Source organism: Benincasa hispida, chromosome 12, assembly GCF_027475165.1.
Source record: "Benincasa hispida cultivar pf3 chromosome 12, pf3_genome.v1.1, whole genome shotgun sequence".
In the NCBI taxonomy this organism is placed as follows: domain Eukaryota; kingdom Viridiplantae; phylum Streptophyta; class Magnoliopsida; order Cucurbitales; family Cucurbitaceae; genus Benincasa; species Benincasa hispida.
Window position 1 is genome coordinate 48,152,730 of NC_143489.1, and position 22,943 is coordinate 48,175,672.

Below are 22,943 nucleotides of genomic sequence, written 5' to 3' on the forward strand. Positions count from 1 at the left end.
GTGAAACTATAATAAATTAAAACAATCTAAAAAGTCCCATATTAAAAAAAAATGAATGAGAGAATGTAACAAAATATAATTAACAACAAACCACATCTGAATCAAATAAAATATAAAAGTGAACTATAATAATAAAGAACAATCTAAAAAGTCACATATTAAAAAAAATGAAAAATGTAACAGGAAAAAACTAATTAAATCCCTCTTTCCAGGGATGTCGATATAAAATTAACATACTCCATATATAATTAGAATAATAATCACGATTAATTAAGCAAGGAAATGCTTGGTGCAATAATTAAGGTTAATTAATTAAAATTGAAGACAATAAAGAAATGTAAATTACTTACCACCGGATTCCGATGCGTAGGAATGAATGTTCCCCAATTTACTTACCACCGGATTCCGATGCGTAGGAATGAATGTTCCTCAATTTGTTGTGCATAATTTTGGGATTTCATCGCCTCATTTTGGTTGAAGATTGATTAGAGAATTAATTAGAACCTAATAATGAAGAAGAAGAAAATTAAGGAAGAGATCAAATAATTTTAATTACACACCATCCATAGATCAAATGAAAGAAGAGAAAAATAGAGTTCCATAGATCAAACGGTCAACTCAATTATAAACCCTAATCCATAATTATAAACAAAAATAAGAAGAACATAATTCAAGCAATTAGTATTTTAATTAGAAGAAGAAGAAGAGGAAAAAGAAATTTGAATTTGAATTTTGAAAAGTAATTAATTGTGCCTGGGGAGCGGCCCCTCTACTTCACTCATATGAGAAGCCGTAAAAGGTACAAGCATTGAGAGGTAGTTCTTCTTCATTTCATAGGAAATTGGTTTCTCAACAGAAGCTAACGCCCAAAATACTGACCACAAAAGCAAAGAAATCAAACAGAAATGGAAATAGAAAAAGCTTGAGTTTGAGAAGAACAGCGTTGTCGGTTACCTTGGCATAATAATCCTTCCAGACTCTACGAGCGATTTGATGTCCACCCAAATCAAAGGCCTTGAATTTGATTTTTCCAATACCCCTCTCCTCGGAGGTGGGGTACTGGGTAGGCTGGTGCTGAACTAACCTCTAGAACAAGCAAAGAAAGAAACAAAGAACAATATATGAAACAAAACAGATGGTTTATACCCAGATCGTAAAAACAGAAATGGAATAAAGGGAAATGGAAGAAATGAATTGAAACCTCTTCTTTCAACATATGGAGGAGGGTGGTTTTTCCGGCATTATCGAGGCCGAGAAAGAGGATCTTGGCCTCCCTCGGTCTCAAGACGCCATAGAACCAGTCAATGAGGAACATTGGAGGAGCGGATTGAAAGCAGATCGGAGAGGATCTACGTCGGCGATTGAGGAATCTGAATGCTTTAAGGTCTTCGATCTGCTGCACAGAAAGGAATTTGGAATTGGGAATTTGGGGAATTTGGAAGGAGAAGGTGAGAATACGAAAGGGATAGAAAATAGAATACAGCTTTCTCGTATGAGTGAAAAAAATTTAAATTATATGAGTGAAGCAGAGGGGCCGCTCCCCCTTTTCACCGACCACACTAAAAAAAATAGCCGTTGCCGGTTGCCTCATAGCCGTTGCTGGTAAAAATAAGAGGAATCATTAACCGCTGCTTCAAGTTTAATTTGGTTAATTATTATATTTTCATTTATTTAATTTCAAATAAACACATATTCATTTCAAATAATAATAATAATAATTTGTTACTCAGGTTCATAAATTAATTGAAAAAAGGGTTGAGATGGGTTTTCTAAATTAAATTACAGGAAGTAAAATTAAAGTGATGAGATTAGTTAATCCAAAAATTAGAAAAGAATTAAATTTTGTAAGGCATGAGAGAATTGAGTGATTATTATTGGAGTGTTAAATAAAACAAGATGGTAATTGGTAGTAGCTCTTACTTAGATTACAGAGAATAAAAAGTTTGGTAGCTTGCAAGTGAGAGTGAAGCTGCTCTGCAATTGTTTTTTTGTTTTGATTGAAGAAGAAGAAGAAGTTGCATGGTTACTGTTTGGTGAGAGAGAAACATTATATTAAAATTTCTAAATATTATATTAAAAATTACAACAAAATGACACCTACTCCCATCCATTAACACCACATAATTCCACTCACTCACACCTTTTACAACCAACAAAATGCCTAAATACAATGAAATTATTAACCAATTTTCATCTCCTAATTTTATTTACAAATCTACGGTTTTTTTTAATTAATTGTGTCCAAAACTTAATTGAAATTATTAACCAATTTTCATCTACTTTGCTTTTTATTGACATTATTATTAAGAAGTGTAAGCCTCCACATCCACAATTAGTTGAATGGTTTTCTCTTTTTGGATATTAGGAGTCTTTTAAGATTTGTAACTATTAATCAATTAAGAAAGTAACGGAAATACAATGACAAATAACCTAATATTTGATGGAAAATGAAAGCTGACTTACTTTATAAAATCTATTTGGTGGAAAATGAGATCTGATTTACTTTCTAAGTTTTAAGATTTTTACCCTTTTACATAAGTCACTATATGAATGGGCAACGTGCATACAGATTTGGCCTCTAAATGTCTTTCTTCAACACCCTTTTTTGGTGATTTACTTTCTTCCATAAACAGTAACAAGATGCCACCAAAAAGTCTAGCAAGGACCAATTTGTGAGAACTGCCTTTTAAAAGAGATAAAAAGGAATTGAATTTCTTCCAAGAGTTTTTACAAAGAACTCGCTTCTCTGTTAAATTCATTGAGAGAGAGGAGAAGAACATGTGGAGGAGTTTAAAGGATGGTAGATAGGTTGTTCCCTTAAGTATTTTATCCCAATCTTGAATAAGGGGCCCACCCACTCTATGGCTGAGAGGGACTCGGTTTATCAGTAGGACCATAAACCAATTGTTCATTAGTAGATCAGTGGAGACTTAAGAAGTAAGATGTAACATGGGTAAAACGATAATTTTTACCCAGTTATAATTTCGAACAACCTGTGAAGGATCGATTTACTGATTATGGTAAATCAAGTGGACAGAAATATATCTACAGTGAGGAGAGTGCAACTACTGGGCTTTAGAGTGCCCCAATAGTTAACGAGCATTGATTAATTTGGATTAAAAGAGTTTAGCCAATTAATCTCAAATCATTAGAGCTCATGATATGTAGGTTCATTAGGTTCCTCTACTAGCTCGTAAATAGATTAAACCTTAGAATAGTATGTTGAGAGAATTTGAAATATTAAATTCAAATTAGGGTTTGGATTATTATATGTATAATTAACATTTAATTATCAAATTAAATGTATTTGGAGAATTGAAAATATTTAAATTTGATTTAAATGTTATATGAATAAGGATTCATTTTATGAAATAATTGTTTTATTAATTTAATATTTGATATTAAATTTAATTAATTTAAATATTTAATTACTTATTTAAATAAAATTAATTAATTTATATTAATTTTATTTAAAATTAAGTTTCAATTTAATTTAATTAAAATCATTTTTAAATGATTAAAAAAGAGAGAAAGTGATAAATTCTCACATTTCCCATTTTCTTCTTCTTTAATAGTTTGATTAAACACCTATAAATCCACTAAATCAATTTGATCCGGTGTCAAATTATGTTAATTTGACTTGCATGATATTTTCTATAAATAGTTGTTTTTAATTAATTTAAAGTCTTCGTGCAAATTTAACAATTGGAAAGAAAAATTGGTTTTCTCTCCAAGTCTCTCCCACTCCAAAATTCCTCAAAAAATCCTTCTCAATTTGGGTTCTGTAATGACCCGACCCCCTAGGACTTAAGTTAGGCCATTACTAAATACATGCATGCATGAAACTTAAAACGACACTTTTTTATGATGAAATAAATGCTAAATAAATAAGGTAAGTGCAAAAGGCTTTCATTAAATTCAAATATTAAAAACAACAATAAGGTACCCCGAAATTATAAATGATAATAAATAAGTCTGAAAACGATTTTTAATAGTAAGTTTCAAACACTAAAACTGAAAGTTAGAAAAAACATGAAAAGAAATCTAAATCTCATGAACGGAAGCATAAAACTAGTCCCAGTGGCTCGATCACAAATTCTGCTTGTCCATCGCCCATGCATCTCTACCCTTACCTGAAACAACAACATGAGAAAGAATGAGTATAAAATACTCAGTAAGTAACCCCACTACTGGGGTCAGGTTAGGCATCTATGTCCTCTAGATGTCTACCTCTGGTGGAACATATAAACTGTCCTAGTCCTCATGGGACACATACATACATGAAAAACTTAGTCCTATCTTACTGTAGCTAAATATGACCACTACCTCTGGTGAATCCCGAAAGAAACACAAACTGGTGAATCCCGAAAGAAACACAATATCTGGTGAATACCAAAGGAAACATAAACTGGTGAATCCCGAAGGAAACACTATCTGGTGAATCCCGAAGGAAACACAAACTGGTGGCCATTCTAACTAATCAGTAAAATCACTATCACAATCTCGACATCACAATCTCAACATGGTTCTATAACATACATATACATCTCATCATCATGATTCTACAATATACATATAAATTTCTTCATCATAGCTTTACAACATATGTATGCATCTCATTTTCCTCAGATTCAGCAGGATCTCCAATAAAAATAATATACTAAAATCATACTAGAATTCAAACATCTCTATGCGCAACTAGCCTTTCAAACTCTTATATCAACAAGGCATACATAAACATCAAACTATCAATATATCCTCAGTAAATCATATTTGTCAATTCCCGACTCCAGTCATTTCAAACCTCAGTCAATGAAGGCAGACATAAATATCATGCTAACTAATGATCCTCAATAAATCATAATTATCATTGTCAAGCACTAGGGCAGTTCCAGTAGTAAGATTACTTACCTCAACTTGGTAAAAAACGCAAAACAAAATCTCATTAGAACTTCTTTAACACACTTGAAATACTTAAAGTTGTGGCTTGGTCCAAGACAAATTTCAATACTCGATTTAATTAGTCAATCTGATCATGAATTAAATCCAAAATCAATAACTTAATTTTCCCACTATTACTCTCAATCCAAAAGAATAACTATCCAACAACTTACAAAGCTTACCGATCTTCACTAATTTTCTACAAAACAAAATGGTATCTAGCTTGATGGTCAATTCCTCACAACTTCCAAAACTTGAATCTAAGTTTAAAACCAAAGAGAGGTTACTAATTTAACCCAAAATCAAAGGGATGAACTTCACCACCCAAATTATAGGAAACATAAGTCTTACCCAAGGTTTTCCTCAAAATTCCAGAAAAGATCAGGGCAATGGTGGCCAACGGCGCGTCGACTTGTGGCTACCATAGATAGGCAGCGTGTGTTGCTTTCGGATGGCATAAATTGTTTAGGCTAGCGGCCTGGTAGTGAAGGTCTTGTATGAGGAGGGTTTGCAAGAGTGGAAGAGAATGGGAATTTCTAGTTACGATCAAACCGTCCAAAATGAAACTCTATATGTCTCGAACAGACTGACCAAATTTGAGCACGATCCAATGGTTCAAACTCTGGCAATTGACAATTTTGTGGAAGCTGTCACTAAAAAACCGAATTGTTTTCTCCCCAATTTTTTTACCTCTTTTCACTCTCATTTAATTTCAAAAAAAATCTCAATTCTTTTATTTTTTCCAAATTTTGAAAAGATAAATAAAATATTTTATCACAATATCTCCAAAATCTCCAAAGATTTTATTAAATTTAGAAATCAATTAACTTTTCAACTTCAAAAACCAAAATTAAAGGGGCATCCATCAATTTGATATAAATTAAATCCTTCTAAATAATTAAATCAATTCAAAATCACATGACATTAATTATCTCTTTTATTTTATTTTTTTTAAGTTGGCCCTAAAATCCAAAATCAAAGGGAAGCAAAATTCAATATTTTCAAGATAATCAGTTCGAATATCTAATCAATTAAATTCAATTTAACCAATAAAAGTTTTTCAATTATTTCAATTTAACCCTCAATTTTCCAAATGAAAGGAAAATTTAAACTCAATAATTTTAAATAATTAACTTAAATTTTCTTGAAATTCGGGATGTTACAGGTTCCACCACCCAATTTGGGTTATTTTGAAACTGCTTAAGCGACCTTTTGATGAATTGATGCTAATAGAATTTCGATAGCTCCAAGACACCACAAGATAGTGATGACCTTGCACCGATCAACTTCTCAATCTTGTCTACATCCACACCCTCATAGATGTGATGGCAACCAAAATCCTTGTAAACAGAAAGGAGGGGTCACTCTCCAGACACAAAGCTTTGCTTTGGGAAGCACTTTTGCTTTCCAAAGAGAGATAGCGGGAGCCTTGGAGGAAGAGAAAGTCCATTGCAAGAGGCCATAAAAGTAGCAGGATGATACACGCTTTTGATCTGTAGGTCCTCTTTGAAGTGATTAAAATTGCTTTCCAACAATTTTGATCATTTACAATTTAATTCCTACATTTTATATTATAAAGATTTTAGGTCCTCTTTGAAGTGATTAAAGAAAAAAGTGTTTTTAAATAAAATCATTTTTATTTAAAATTTGTTGATAAAAAATGGTTTAAAATACACACTTTGGAAGTGTTTTCAAAACTATTTTGACTTGTTGCCAAAACACTTCAATTTTTTTCCAAAATGATTTATCTTCAAAAGTAAACACATGAAAAGTTAAATCAAACACACTCTTAGTTTTTTTTACTTTTCAAATTTGTAACAATAATGTAATTTCTATAACAATTTAGTTCATTTACTTTAAAATTTAACAATATAGTTCGGACGATGTTTTTTTTTTTTTATTAATTATCAAAATTTTTATTAGGAAAATTCTAAGAGATAGAAAAAATGACAAACTATTTATAAAAATAGCAAAAAAAAAAAAAAAAGACACGGATAGATTTCATAGACTTCTATTAGATTAAATTTTGCTATTTTGTGTAAATAGTTTTCCTTATTTTCTATTTTTGAATTCGAATTCTTTTGACACATCACTTCATATAGATACATCCCTCTACAAAATTGCATCACTTCGACACATTCCATCACATTATAATTGCCAAGGCTCAAATAGGAAGTCTTTTATGGATCAAAGTGAGTTTCTTCTTCTTCTTCTTCTTCTTCTTCTTGCTTTTTCCATTTTATAACGGTCTCGATCCTCCTTTGTATATCTATCTTCTTCTTTTCTTTTTTCTATTTTATAATGGTCTCGATCCTCCTTCATATATCTATTGTATTGGTTTCTTTATGCAGTGGATTTCTATTGTCACCAACACCCAAGGCTCTCATAATGAAGTCTTTTATGGATCAAGGTGATTTTTTTTTTTTTTTTTTTTTTTGTGAAAGAAGGAAACCAAGGGAGGATATTTAGTAAAAAGATGGGAAAAAATGGAGAGATATAAATTTTTATGGTGGCCAATTATTAACAACCAAAAAAGAAATTGCACTAAATTGTTAGGGTGGACTTGCTTTGAGATTTCATTGGCAATTTAGATATGATATATATATATATATATATATATATATATAAATTGTTAATGTAAATATATTTTACTAAATATATGGGTTGTGTATCTACAAAATATATTGTATTTAGTTTTTTTTTCTTCTCTTCGTTGTCTGGTTCAGCACAAGCTACATCACATCGGTCCCCTCTCTTCCATTGTCATGACGCCGTCGATTTGGTCCAATTATCAACAGTATTTTTAGACTAGCTAGTTATATTAAATGGGACAATATGGGAGAATCTTTGTTTACCGTCCTTTTATTTTTTTTATAATTACTATTTTACTCTTCCATTGCTCCTACGGTTAATTGCCTAATTTAAATATTCCATGTAACACACGAAAAAACCCATAGTAACTTCCTTAAAAACAATCTCAACTAACTTTTCTTTTTGAAAAAAATAGAAATAATAAAAATGAAAATAAATATTTTAAAAAACATTGAATGTTAATATAAATTATAAAATCAATTAAACAAGTATGGTATTTTACTTTCTTTGTTAAATAATTTAGAGATGACATCTGTATTACAATTTAAAATATAACATACATCATTTCTATAAATATATGATAAAATTGTAAAAAGTATATAATAATAATAATCATTTTTTTTACAAACAAGAAAAAAATTTGCAAATTCTTAACTAACGTACCCCACCCATGTAAATTAAATAGAACAGTTACTGACCTAGCCATTTATACAAACTTAAAAGAATAATAACAACAAAAAAAAAAAAAATACAATGACTTCTTAACTTAAATAGAAAAATCTAATAAATATACTTTAGTTGCAATTACATCATATATATGAATTTTAATTTTATCCATCCATCTATTTTTTTTCATTTTTATATAATTTCCTTACTTTTAAATTTAAGGTAATCAGATTACATTTAAACATAATGAAAAGTCTATTAAATCAGAATATATATTTTACCCTACAATTCATGTTAAGAGATTTTCATCTTACATTACAAATTTAAAATATCAAATCTTACTCATTGAAATGAATAAAAATATTTCATTTAGTAGTATTAAAATTTTACGTTAAAAAATTATGTCCACAAAATCACGTGCGATGCAGTGTCTGATCACTAGTTATAATTAAAAGTATGAGAAAATAACTTTATAAATAATCAACTAAAAATCACTTCATTAATAATGAAATAACAAAATTCCAAGCAACCTTAAAAAGTATAAATGTCCGATTGATTTTTGAAAGGTCACGAAAAAGTAATTATCTGAAGAAAAAAAAAATCTTAAAAAACAAATGGTTATTAATAGTTCATTTTAAATTATAATTAAATTAAAAAAAAAACACTTTATAATAATGAATCACGATTTTTCGGAGCATTTTAAAGAATGTAAAGGTTACATATACTTTTGAAAGGTAAAAAACTTCAATTAATTAAAATAATAAATTAAATTAACGAAAATATTATTATAAATATTAAAAAAAATAAATAGATATCCATTGCTTAGTGTCTTAAAAGTCACGTGTTAATCTTCATGTTGTCTATGTGTCTTGTACTTATTCATACTTGGTGTATATACAAAACCACATCCTACTTGTTACTTTGCCTATAAATAGTGACATCTGGTGGATGATAAAAATCACACACATTGGTGAGAAATCCACTTCAAATTTTCATGAGATTTTCATATTATTAAATTTTCATAATTTTAGTTATTTTATTTTATTATTATGTTATAATTATTTATTTGGTTATTGCTATATTTATATATTATTATATTATATTTTCTCCATATTCGTTGTGCTCCTCAATTTCACAAGACGATATCAGTACGAGCTCATGTTGCTTCCATCGCTAAAGGTAGGTCATAAAGTGTTGTCATGACAAACCTTACAAAATTAGAATTCGCAACCCTTGACATTAATGGCAATAATTATTTGTCATGGGTGCTCGATGCCGAAATTCACCTGGATGCTATGAACTTGGGAGAAACAATTAAAGAAGAAAATATGACATCCAGTCAGGACAAAGCAAAAATTATGATTTTTCTTCGTCATCATCTCCACGAGGGATTAAGAATAGAGTATCTTACAATAAAAAAAGCCTCGTATCTTGTAGAAAAATTTGAAAGAAATGTATGATCATCAAAAAGCAGTTATTCTTCCTAAAGCTCATTATGAGTGAATGCATTTAAGGCTACAAGATTTTAAATCAGTAAGTGATTACAATTCCACATTATTTAAAATCAGTTTAAAATTGTTGTTATGCAGAGAGAAAATTACTGATGTTGGTATGTTAGAGAAGACATTTTCTACATTTCATGTCTCGAATATGCTCCTACAGTAGCAATATCGAGAGAAAGATTTTAAACAATATTCTAAACTAATTTCATGTCTTCTCGTGGCCGAACAAAATAACGAGTTATTGATGAAGAACCACGAATCTCGACCAACTAGAATAATACAATTCCCTGAAGTGAATGCTATGAATGTTAATAATCGTGATTGAGATCGTAGTCGTGGTCAAAGTCGTGACCGTGGCAGATGAAGAAATAATTATTATTTTCGTGGTGGTCGTTCTAATCATTCAAATTTCAAAAGAACCACACAAAATGATGATCACAAAGGAAAAACTCCACAAGATAAGAGTTCAAAGAGTGTTGAAAATAAATGCTTCCGAAGCAGAATGACTGGACATTGGTCACGTACTTGTTGTACGTCAAAACAATTATGAATAAAAGTTCATAATTGGGTCCCTAGTTATGAATAAAAGTTCATAATTGGGTCCCTAGTAATGAATAAAAGTTCATAATTGGCGCTCACCGGAAAGTTCATGAATAAAAGTTGGGTCCCTAGGCACCCACTCCGGGCCCGATAGTCGTTTGGGTTACCAAACGAGCTCCATTTCCAAAACCGTCACCTCACACGATTTTTTCTTATCGCTTTGAATCCTTGGATTCGTTTTCAAATTTTTGCCCGTCAAAAAGTTCGCACACAAAAATTGGGCCTCGGGGCACCCCCATCGGGCCCGCTAGCCGTTTGGGGCACCAAAGGGGCTCCGTTCCCAAAATCGTGTACGCGCACGGCTTTTTCTCATCGTTCTGAAGTCCTGTGTTTGTTTTTAATTTTTCGCCTGTCGGAAATTTCGCGCACAAAAATTGTGCCCTGGGGCATCCCCGCCGAGCCCGTAGCTGTTTGGGGTACCAAATGAGTTCCGTTCTCAAAATTGTCTGCACGCACAGCTTTTTCTCATCGTTTTGAACGCCTGGGACTGTTTTCAAATTTTTGCCTAACGGAAAGTTCGCACATAAAAATTGTGCATCGAGGCACCCCCGCTGGGACAGATAGCCGTTAGGGGCACCAAACGAGCTCCGTTCCCAAAATCGTCTGAGCGTAAAGCTTTTTGTCATCGTTCTGAATCCATGGGTCCGTTTTCAAAATTTCGCCTGCTGGAAAGTTCGTACACAAAAATTGAGCCCTGAGGCACCCCCGCCGTGTCCAATAATCGTGCTTCGTTCCCAAAACCATCTGCGCGCACGACTTTTTCTCATCAGTTTGAACCTCTGGGTTTGTTTTAAATTTTTGCCTGTCAGAAAGTCCACGCACAAAAATTGGGATCCGAAGCACCCCCGCCGGGTCTGATAGTCGTTTGGGGTACCAAACGAGCTCCGTTCCCAAAATCGTCTGCACGCACGACTTTTTCTCATCGTTCTGAACCCTTGAGTTCGTTTTCAAATTCTCACTTGCCGGAAAGTTCGTACACAAAAATTGTGTCTCAGGGCACCCTCGTCGGGCCTGATAATCGCGCTCCATTCCCAAAAACGTCGGTGCGCACGACTTTTTCTCATCATTCTGATTCCATGGGTCCGTTTTCAAATTTTCGCCCACCGGAATGTTCGCGCACAAAAATTGGTCTCTGGGGCACCTCGCCAGGCCCGATAGCCCTTTGGGGCTTCAACCGAGCTCTGTTCCCAAAATTGTTTCCGCGCACGACTTTTTCTCATCGTTCTGAATCCTGGGTCTGTTTGCAAATTTTCGCCCGTCGAAAAGTTAATGCACAAAAATTGGGTCTCGGGGCTCTCTCGTCGGGCCTGATAGCCGTTCCACCAAACAAGCTCCGTTCCCAAAATAGTCTGCGCACATAGCTCTTTGTCATCAGTCTGAACTTCTGGGTTTGTTTCTAAATTTTCGCCCGTCGGAAAGTTCACGCACAAAAATTGGGCTCCTAAGCACCCCCGTCGGGTCCGATAGCCGTTTGGGATACCAAACGAGCTCCGTTCCCAAAACTGTCTTGCACACACGACTTTTTTTTCATCGTTCTAAACCCCTGGGTCCATTTTCAAATTTTCACCCACCGAAAAGTTCGTATACAAAAATTGGGCTTCGAAGCACCCTCGCCGGGTCCGATAGCCGTTTGGGGCACCAAACGAGTTCCGTTCCCAAAACCGTCTGCACACACGACTTTTTCTTATCGTTTTGGAACCCTGGGTCCGTTTTCAAATTTTCGCCCGCCGGAAAGTTCGTACACAAAAATTGTGCATCGGGGCACCCCCACCGGTCCCGATAACCGTTTGGGGCACCAAACGAGCTCCTTTTCTAAAATCGTGTGCGCACACAACTTTTTTTCATCGTTCTGGACCCCTGGGTCCGTTGTCAAATTTTCGCCCGCCGGAAAGTTCGCACACAAAAATTTGATTTCGTGGCACCCCACCGGGTTCGATAACCGTTTGGGGCACTAAACGAGCTCCTTTCCTAAAATTGTGTGCGCACACGATTTTTTTTTCATCGTTCTGGACCCCTGGATTTGTTTTCAAATTTTCGTACGCCAGAAAGTTCGTGCACAAAAATTGGCTCCTGAGGCACCCCTGAAAGGCTCGATAGCTGTTTGGGGCACCAAACGAGCTCCATTTCAAAAATCATCTATGGGCACGAATTTTTCTCATCATTCTGAACCCCTGGGTTCGTTTTCAAATTATCGTCCTTCGGAAAGTTCTCACACAAAAATTGGGCCCCGGTTCACCCCCATGAGCCCGATAGCCATTTGGGGCACCAAACGAGCTCCGTTCCCAAAATTGTGTGTGCGCACGGCTTTTTCTCATCGTTCTGAAACCCTGGGTCCGTTTTCAAATTTTCGCTTGCCGGAAATTTCGCACACAAAAATTGTCTCGAGGAACCCTCGTCGGGCCCGATTGTCGTTTGGGGCTTCAATCGAGCTCCGTTCCCAAAATCGTCTACGCGCACGACTTTTTCTTATCGTTTTGAACCCTGGATCCATTTTCAAATTTTCGCCCGCGGGAAAGTTCATGCACAAAAATTGTGCCCCAAGGCTTTCCCGTCGGGCTCGATAGTCGTTTGGGACACCAAACGAGCTTCGTTTCCAAAACCGTCTGCGAACGCGGCTTTTTCTCATCGTTCTGAACCCCTGGGTCCGTTTTCAAATTTTCGCTCGTCGAAAAGTTCACAAACAAAAATTGTGCCTCGGGGCACAGCCGCCGGACCCGTTAGCCGTTTGGGCACCAAACGAGCTTCGTTCCTAAACCGTTTGCATGCATGGCTTTTCTCATCGTTCTGAACCCCTGAGTCCGTTTTCAAATTTTCGCTCGCAGAAAAGTTCGCGCACAAAAATTGGGCTCCGAGGCACCCTGACGGGTCCGATAGTCATTTGGGGTACCAAACGAGCTCCGTTCCCAAAATCGTCGGCGCGCACGACTTTTTCTCATCGTTCTGAACCCTTGGGTCCGTTTTTAGATTTTCGTCCGCCGGAAAGTTCGCACACAAAACTTGTGCCGGGCACCCTTGCTGGGCCCGATAGTCGTTTGGGGCACCAAACGAGCTTCATTCGCAAAATCGTTTGCGCGCACGACTTTTTCTCATCTTTCTGAACCCCTTGGTTCGTTTTCAAATTTTCACCCGTCGGAAAGTTCGCACACAAAATTTGTCTCGAGGCACCCCCGCCGGGCCCGATAGCCGTTTGGGGCACCAAACAAGCTCCGTTCCCAAAACCGTCTGCGCATGCCTTTTTCTCATCATTTTGAACCCCTTGGTCCGTTTTCAAATTTTTGCCCGCCAGAAAGTTTGCACACAAAAATTGTCTAAAATTGTCTCGGGGCACCCCTGCTGGGCCCGATAGCCGTTTGGCAGTCGAAACAAGCTCCGTTCCTAAAATCATTTGCACGCACGGCTTTTTCTCATCGTTTTGAACCCGTGGGTCCGTTTTCAAATTTTCGCCCGCCGGAAAGTTCAAGCACAAAAATTGGGCCCCGGGGCACCCCCAGGCCTGATAATCGCGCTCCATTCCCAAAACCGTCTGTGCGCACGACTTTTTCTCATTGTTTTGCATCATTGGGTTCGTTTTCAAATTTTCGCAAGCCGGAAAGTTCGTGTATAAAATATGGGCCCGAGGCACCCTCACTAGGCCCGATAGCCGTTTGGGGCTTCAATCGAGCTTCGTTCCCAAAATCGTTTGCGCGCACGACTTTTTCTCATCTTTCTGAACCCCTTGGTTCGTTTTCAAATTTTCGCCCGTCGGAAAGTTCGCACACAAAATTTGTCTCGAGGCACCCCCGCCGGGCCCGATAGCCGTTTGGGACACCAAACAAGCTCCGTTCCCAAAACCGTCTGCGCATGCCTTTTTCTCATCATTTTGAACCCCTTGGTCCGTTTTCAAATTTTTGCCCGCCAGAAAGTTTGCACACAAAAATTGTCTCGGGGCACCCCTGCTGGGCCCGATAGCCGTTTGGCAGTCGAAACAAGCTCCGTTCCTAAAATCATTTGCACGCACGGCTTTTTCTCATCGTTTTGAACCCGTGGGTCCGTTTTCAAATTTTCGCCCGCCGGAAAGTTCGCGCACAAAAATTGAGCCCTAGGACACCCCCGCCGGGCCCGATATCCGTTTGGGGCACCAAACGTGTTGGATTTTATGTCCTAAAACTCGTAATTTGTAATATCATATTTTTGTTCAATAAAACTGTTATTGAAAATCTTTAGTAAATTTAAATGCTATATTCATGAATCCAATAAACTAAGGTTTCGAGATTATTAAGTTTAAGTTTGAACTTTATGCAGTGACATGAATGTGGATCAAGTTCAAATATATATAGCCAAAATGGTTTATAGTATATAAATAAGGTTGGACGCCTTATTCTGGGGACACTATGGATGCAGCCCATTTGGTAGTTAGTACAAACGATGTGATCCTAAACCGTTCATGTGGAGATATGAAAATTGGGGAATCCTATGTAAATAGTTTAGATAAGACTGAACCATGAAATAGTCACTTTTACGTTCTAAATGCCGTTTAATGTATAAAACTGACTATTTCGTTAATTGATGACCTAGGTAACTTAATCTTAATCCTGAGCTAACTATGAACTCCTGTTCACTCGGAATTATCTTTAGATCTGCATAGGTGAGGGCAGCTCATTATCGCTGGCCCATTAAGCCTCTCATTTCAGAGGTAAGATCAGGTGGATAGTTGGGAATATAGGGTGTAAGACGAAATTCACTCCTACCCATTATAGGGATAGTAGATAGGTTGTTCCCTTTAGTACTAAATCCAGGTCTTGAATAAGGGGCCCACCCTCTCATAGGCCCGAGTGGGGTTCGGTTTATATGTTGGACCTTAAATCAATTGTTCATTAGAAGATCAGTGGAACTTAAGGAATAATATGTAGTCTCGGGGGTAAAATGGTTTTTATGACCCAACCGAGATTACGAACAACATGTGAAGGATTAACTTACTAATCATGGTTATATCATATGGACACAAATATATCTATAGTGAGGGGAGTGCAACTACGAGATTATAGTGGAATGACCCATGAGTTAACGAATGTTGATTAGCTCCATCTAAAGAGTTTAGCCAACTAATCTCGGATCGTTGGATCCCATGATCTACAGGTCCATTAAGTTCCCCTACTAGCTCATATGGAATAAACTTAGAACAATATGATAGAATAATTAGAATTGTTCGAATTAGGTGAAGAGAGAGAAACCGACAAGTATATGTGATATAGTGGTCAATTTTTTCAGTTTAGAGATACAACTTTAATATTTAAATGTAATTTAAATATCAAGAATATGAATACGTTCATATTCGAAAGCTCGAAAATAATGGAAATGGTCACAGATGTAAAAAGTCAAAGAGTTGACTTTTGACTTTGAAAAGTCAAACTTTGACCGACCTTATATTCAAATGTTATTTGAATTTTGAGAAAATGAATGCGGATTCATGCTCGGGAGGTCAAAATTAGTCAACACTGAACAAATCATAAAAAGTCAAAATTGTTGACTTTTTGGTCAATGTTTGACTTTGACCAAATGACTATTTTGCACTTTGACTAAAGTTAGTGGGAAAATCCAAACTTTTGTTGGATAATTCCACTAACAAAATAGTGAGCTGGGTGTTGACTATTTTAGGTGTTGGGATTTTATGAAGTTTTTTCATGCAATTTTGCATGACTCTTTTCTATAAATATGGGCTTGTGATTTTGGATTAAAGACTTTTGGACTTTTTACCAATATAGTTTTCTAAAATTGGGCTAAATAAAAAACTCGACATCCCAAATTTCAGGAAAATTTAAGTTAATTATCTAAAATTATTGCATTTAAATTTCCCTTTCATTTGGAAAATTGGGATTAAATTGAAATAATTGAAAAACTTTTATTGATTAAATTGAATTTAATTGAAATTGATTAGATATTCAAACTGATTATCTTCAAAATATTGAATTTTGCTTCCCTTTGATTTTGGATTTTAGGGCCAACTTAAAAAAATAAATAAATAAAAATAAAAGAGATAATTAATTTCATGTGGTTTTGAATTGATTTAAATATTTGGAAGGATTTAATTTGTATTAAATTGATGGATTTTATGCCCTTTAATTTTTGAATTTGAAGCTTAAATTAAGATAATTTGAAAGTTAATTGATTTCTAAATTTAATAGAATCTTTGGAGAGTTTGAAGATATTGTGATCAAATATTTTGTTTATCTTTTCAAAATTTGGAAAAAATAAAAGAATTGAGATTTTTTTTTCAAAATTAAATGAGAGTGAAAAGAGGTCAAAAATTGGGGGAGAAAGCAATTCGGTTTTTCAGCGACAACTTCCACAAAATTATCGATTGTCAGAGTTTGAACCGTTGGATCGTGCTGAAATTTGATCAGCCTGTCTAAGACATATAGAGTTTCATTTTGAATGGTTGGATCGTTGTTTGAAACTCTGGTTTGTTTGTAATCGCTGCTGAATAAAATCTGTCAACTAGAAATTCTCCTTCTCTCCTACTCTCTCAAACTCTCCTCATGCAAGACCCTCACTACCAGCCGCTAGCCTAAACAATTTATGCCGTCCAACAGCAACACACGTTGCCTATCTATGGCAGCCACGAGTCAACCAGCCGTCGGCCGCCATTGTCTCGATCTTTGCCGAATTTTGAGGAAAACCTTAGATTCAAGGTTTGAAAGTTTTGAGGTATTGACCATCAAGTTAGATACCATTTTGGTTTGCAGAAAATTGGTGAAGATCGATTGGCTAATTAAATTGAGTATTGGAATTTGTCTTGGACCAAGCCACAACTTTTGGTTGATTCAAGTGTGCTAAAGAAGTTCTAAGGAGATTTTGTTTTGCATTTTTTTACCAAGTTGAGGTAAGAGTAGAGACGTACTGACGAATGAAAATTGGAATTCGTGAACGAGTCACTGGGACCAGTTTTATGCTTCCGCTCATGAGATTTAAACTTCTTTTCATATTTTTCTTAGCTTTCAGTGTTGATGTTTAAAACTTACTATTTAGAATCGCTTCCAGATTTATTTATTATCATTTAAGATTTACGAGTACCCTACTGTTGTTTTTAATATTTGAAATTAAATACAAAGTCTTTTAAATTTACTTTATTTAATTAACATTTATTTTACTATAACAGAGTGTCGTTATAGTAACAGCTTAGGGGGTCGGATCGTTACAATTGGTATCAGAGCCTATGTTTTGGGTTCTGTAGGCTGACTTACTACGTAAGTCTAAATAGTCCCTGTGGCCTAGTAACAGATCCCTCGTTATCGGAATTAATGAAGCCATCGATATTTTTTTAAGGTGAAAGTAATCGAGCTCCAAGTAGAAACAAGCTATATGAGTATTAAGGTTGAGTAAATTTGATCTCCCACAATGACCCCTAGCACTAGAGATGAACATGAGTTGAGAGCAACTCCTATCCTTAAGACTCCTCATAGAAGGACTCTAGCAGAGTTGGAATAGCCTAAGTCACTTATACAAGAACCATTTAGCAAAGTAAATATGTGCCTTAATGTTTTTTCTTGGAGCACATGAACTTTGTTTATTAGGAAAGAAAGATGATTCACGCGACTTTGTATCAACTTTTACAAATTGAATATGATAGTGTATCTCGGTTGCAGGGGATTGTCAGGGCAATTTGATGTCGAATCCGAATTCTGAATCTTAGATTTAAGATGCCACGAGAGATATATTTTCTGTTGCAGGACAGTGAGGTGACCCATTCTATGGAGTGTGAACATTCTCAATATAGATATATGCAATCATGAAGGTCTTTATCTTAGAAACTGACATTAGGTAATGGTTACAGCTATTATGAGGTTATGGTGATGTATTTTTATGGAGACTTTAAGAGCCTCATTTTAATGAGAATTTCGGACTCGTGCTAGGAGGGTCTAAATGGTGTTATGTGTTTATTTTAAGATTAAAGAGTAACATGATATTATCTCAGATAAGTTATATAATTCATGGTAAGAGGTGAAGACTTTTTGAAACATGGAGTTAGTGCTAATTAAAAGTTCTTTTTATCGGTCTAAAGAAGCAATTTGGAAGCATGAGGATGAGATAAGAACTAAGTATCACGAGCCTTTAAGGACGTGAACTTTCGAGGGCGAAAGTTTCCTAAGGAGGAAAGAATGTAACATCCCGAATTTTATGAGAATTTAAGTTAATTATCTAAAATTATTGAGTTTAAATTTCCCTTTCATTTGAAAAATTGAGATTAAATTGAAATAATTGAAAGACTTTTATTAGATAAATTGAATTGAATTGATTAGATATTCGAACTGATTATCTTGAAAATATTGAATTTTGCTTCCCTTTGATTTTGGATTTTAGGGCCAACTTAAAAAAATAATAATAAAAATAAAAGGGATAATTAATTTCATGTGGTTTTGAATTGATTTAAATATTTGGAAGGATTTAATTTGTATCAAATTGATGGATCCTATGCCCTTTAATTTTGGTTTTTGAAGCCTAAATTAAGATAATTTGAAAAGTTAGTTAATTTCTAAATTTAATAGAATCTTTGGAGATTTTGAAGATATTGTGATAAAATATTTTATTTATCTTTTCAAAATTTGGAAAAAATAAAAGAATTGAGATTTTTTTTTCCCGAAATTAAATGAGAGTGAAAAGAGGTCAAAAATTGGGAGAGAAAGCAATTCGGTTTTTCAGCGTTAGCTTTCACAAAATTATCGATTGCTAGAGTTTGAACCGTTCGATCGTGCTCACATTTGGTCAGCCTGTCCGAGACATATAAAGTTTCATTTTGAACGGTTGGATTGTTGTTTGAAGCTCTGGTTTGTTCGTAATCGTTGCTGAATAAAATCTGTAAACTAGAAATTCCCCTTCTCTCCCACTCTTGCAAACTTTCCTCATGCAAGACCCTCACTACCAGCTGCTTGCCTAAACAATTTATGCCGTTTGATAGCAACACACGTTGCCTATCTATGGCAGCCACAAGTCAACGCGTCGTCGACCGCCATTGCCCCGATCTTTGCCGGAATTTTGAGGAAAACCTTGGATTCAAGGTTTGGAAGTTTTTAGGCACTGACCATCAAGCTAGATACCATTTTATTTTGCAGAAAATTAGTGAAGATCGATTGGCTAATTAAATCGAGTATTGGAATTTGTCTTGGACCAAGCCATAACTTTAGGTTGATTCAAGTGTGCTAAAGAAGTTCTAAGGAGATTTTGTTTTGCGTTTTTTGACCAAGTTGAGGTAAGAGTAGGACGTGTCGACGAATGACAAGCAAAATTCGTGAACGAGCCATTGGGACCAGTTTTATGCTTCCGCTCATGAGATTTAAACTTCTTTTCATGTTTTTCTTAGCTTTCAGTGTTGGTGTTTAAAACTTACTATTTAGAATCGCTTCAAGATTTATTTATTATCATTTATGATTTATGGGTACTTTACCGTTGTTTTTAATATTTGAAATTAAATGCAAAGTCTTTTAAATTTACCTTATTTAATTAGCATTTATTTTACCATAACAGAGTGTCATTTTAAGTTCCATGCATGCATGTGAGGCCTAACTTAAATCCAGGGGGTCGGGTCGTTACAAACCCAACCCAAAATCCCTTCTACTATTTCATTTTGTTCTCTCTCTCAGGTTCTTCATCCATCGGGTCCCACAACCCGGTTCTGAGTCTAGAGGATATAGGTCAGCTCTAGTGGTTGTCCGGTTCGTGTTTGAGCGGCAATAGAGGAGTTTTGGGAGCTTCAAAGGTATTATTTCAAAATAACCCTAATTAATTTATTTAGGGTTGCATGTTTAATTTGGGCAATTAGATTAGAATTGATTCTTATTTTTGCTGTGCATACCGACTTTTCCATCATGTGGTATCAGAGCATGTTATAATTTTACTCAATTGCATGTGGTGGGTATCAATTTATTAGATAAAATTGAGATTGAAAACTAAAATGGTTTTTAGGTTTTGGCAATTAAATTAAGTTTTTTTTGTAGTATTAATTTGTAATTGCTCACATGTTTATGAGCATTAATGTGTGAAAAATGGTCTGTAAATTTGTTAGAGTCATTAGAGTTGAAATTAGGTTATAATTGCTCGGTTCCGGGAAAGAGGACGACTTCAAACTGAAGAAAAAAATGTTCACAGACCCGGTTTTACTCCCAAACCCGACCTAAAGCCCGGATCCGACTCGCATGCTCCGCATGCTCCACTCGAATTCAAAGCCATAATATTTGATCACAATATCTTATATTCCAAGATCTAGAAGCTTGTTTCAACCCATAAATGGATTTTTGAAGCTTACAAACCTTTTGTTCTTGACCCTGTGCAATAAACCTCTCTGGTTGAGCCATATAGATACTCTCCTCAAGATTGCCGTTTAGAAAGGCTGTATTGACATCCATCTGCCAAATTTCATAGTCATAAAAGGTGACAATGGATAAGAGTATTCTAATCGACTTAAGCATGACAACGGGAGAGAGAGTTTCTTCATAGTCCACTCCCTCTCTCTGGGTATAACCCTTTGCACAAGTCGAGTCTTAAAAGTTTGTACTTTATCGGCTTGGTCTTGTTTTCTCTTGTAGATCCACTTACAACCAATTGGTTTTACATCATTCGGTTGATCTACAGTTCCCAAACAGAATTGAAGTACATAGATTCCATTTTGACATCTTTGACCTGTCACGGTCGATGGGTCGATGCCTCTATGCGATCAATTCTGTTAAACCCAAGTAACGAGGCTGATGAACAACTCCCACTATGTCATTCTAGCTCTATCTGTCTACTTTTAGTCCTAGCTCTAGTAGCGTCTTTGGAAATTTCATTCAATACTAGTCTACTGTGAGGTGTTTGACTTCATATGTGGTCTTTCTAAGAATATATACAAATACTTTATAGGATTGTAAAATAGGTTTCTTTTGGATACGGCATAGTTTTGAACGACGTTTCAAAGGATTTTGCATGTGTCGGGCATCCCCAAATTCTAAAGTGACGTAAACTGCCTTTACGTCCTCTCCATATACGGCGTTTTTGATATACTTTTAAAGGGAACGTTATTCAAAATATAGGCAGCAGTCTCTAATGCATGTCCCCAAAAGGAATCAAGTAACTTAGCAAAGCTCATCATTGAGCGAACCATGTCCAACAAGGTTCTGTTTTTTCTTTCAGATACACCGTTCTGCTGAGGCATATTAGGTGCAGAGAGTTGTGATTTGATTCCTTGTTCTATCATATAGTCTTTGAATCTTAAGTCCATGTACTCCCCACCTCGATCTGATCGTAGTGTTTTAATTGTTTTACATAACTGGTTCTCAACCTCAACCTTATATTCTTTGAACTTTTCAAAAAAATTAGACTTGTGATGCATTAGGTAAATATGACCATACCTTGAATAATCATCAATAAAACTTATGAAATATTCATACCCACTTCGAGCTTTGACATTCATCGGTCCACAAAGGTCCGAATGTACAAGCTCTAAGGGTATTGTGGCTCTGAGACCTTTTCCAGTAAAAGATCTTTTACTCATTTTTCCCTCAAGACAAAACTCACATGGAGGTAAAAAATTGTCTTCTAACTGATTTAGGAGTCCATTCTTAACCAATCTCTCAATCCTTTTGAGATTTATGTGGCCAAGTCTTAGGTGCCATAGATAGGCATTAGAAGAAACTTTGTCTTTTATTCTGAGTTTCGGCTGTTCTAAACATCTCCGTATTTAAGACAAATTTTGCTTTAGTTGGTCTTAGTTTATATAAGTTGTTTTCATGTATAGCAGAACAAATTTGAATACTTTTTCTGAAAATGAACGCTTCATTAACTTCAAAAGATATTTTATACATTTTTTCCAATATACATGTGATAGATATTAAATTTTGTCTCATTTTAGGAGCATACAAAACATCTTTAAGTATGATATATCTATCATTGAAAAACAACTTCAAGTCTCCCACTACTTCGGTCGAGACAACCTCTCTTCTTCCAACCTTGGGGTGATCTCGACTTCTTCAAGCTTTTGAGGCAAGAGCCTGAGGACATTCCTCAGTTAAGATAAATCTGAGGTCATCTATTACTAGTGTTGAATTCAGATTTGTTTTTCATGTTGAGTAATTATCGTCGTTTAGTTTCTCGGAAGCTAAGAGTTGATCTAAAGAGCTAGTCATGCTGAAAAAAAAAACATATCCTTTTTAGTAAATACATTAATCTTTTAAATCCAAACAAGTTTAGCAAAAAAAACTAATAATGTACCCTTCATTATTATATTTTGCAACGATATTTCAACGGTTTAGAATAACCTTCACCGAGGGGTGATCGACTATTCCTCCATTGAACCAAGACTATCTTGACTAGTTACTATCATTAGAATAACTCTTATTCCTATAGTAACTCAGTTATCGCTACTTTGGTCAAGAATTTACTAACACTTAGTAATTCTCGTAAGTGTGACCCTCCATTTTCAGACCTAAAAAATTGAAATCATTATGCTCCCGAAGTTGGAAAGACAATAATGAAAACGGACCTGAGAAACCCTATCAATTTCTAGAGTTCGCGGAGTTCCGAATCCTATAATACAGCCTTCCGATTGGTAAGGTCGCTCCAGGGCAGACATGCAGGCGCATTATAGGAATCTCACGGTGCAACCTAATGGAAGAGACCGTAGGATGTGTTGACACA

The 22,943-nt window shown here is 35.2% G+C and overlaps 1 protein-coding gene and 1 long non-coding RNA gene across 3 annotated transcripts in view; both read right to left on the reverse strand.

Moving 5' to 3' along the window:
• The window catches only part of LOC150032035 (uncharacterized), a 170,057-nt gene that overhangs the window by 30,366 nt on the left and 116,748 nt on the right, over positions 1–22,943 (reverse strand). For both annotated transcript variants that reach the window (XR_016525477.1, XR_016525478.1), the window contains one exon: positions 351–504. This is a non-coding gene — a long non-coding RNA (uncharacterized LOC150032035). The remainder of the gene's footprint in view (positions 1–350; positions 505–22,943) is intronic.
• LOC150032036 (small COPII coat GTPase SAR1-like) lies at positions 560–1,506 on the reverse strand. The gene is made up of 3 exons (XM_090308632.1): positions 1,202–1,506; positions 955–1,086; positions 560–874 (listed from the first exon to the last, which is right to left on the reverse strand). Exons 1-3 carry the CDS (start codon positions 1,313–1,315, stop codon positions 860–862), a joined length of 261 nt encoding a protein of 86 aa, XP_090164758.1. The 5' UTR covers positions 1,316–1,506; the 3' UTR covers positions 560–859.

Excerpts from the sequence above, each read along its gene's own strand:
- LOC150032036 (XM_090308632.1), bottom strand. The coding sequence starts at position 1,315 with ATGTTCCTCATTGACTGGTTCTATGGCGTCTTGAGACCGAGGGAGGCC. Across the intron at positions 1,087-1,201 it reads TCCATATGTTGAAAGAAGAG|AGGTTAGTTCAGCACCAGCC; the intron begins GTTTCAATTCAT and ends TGCTTGTTCTAG.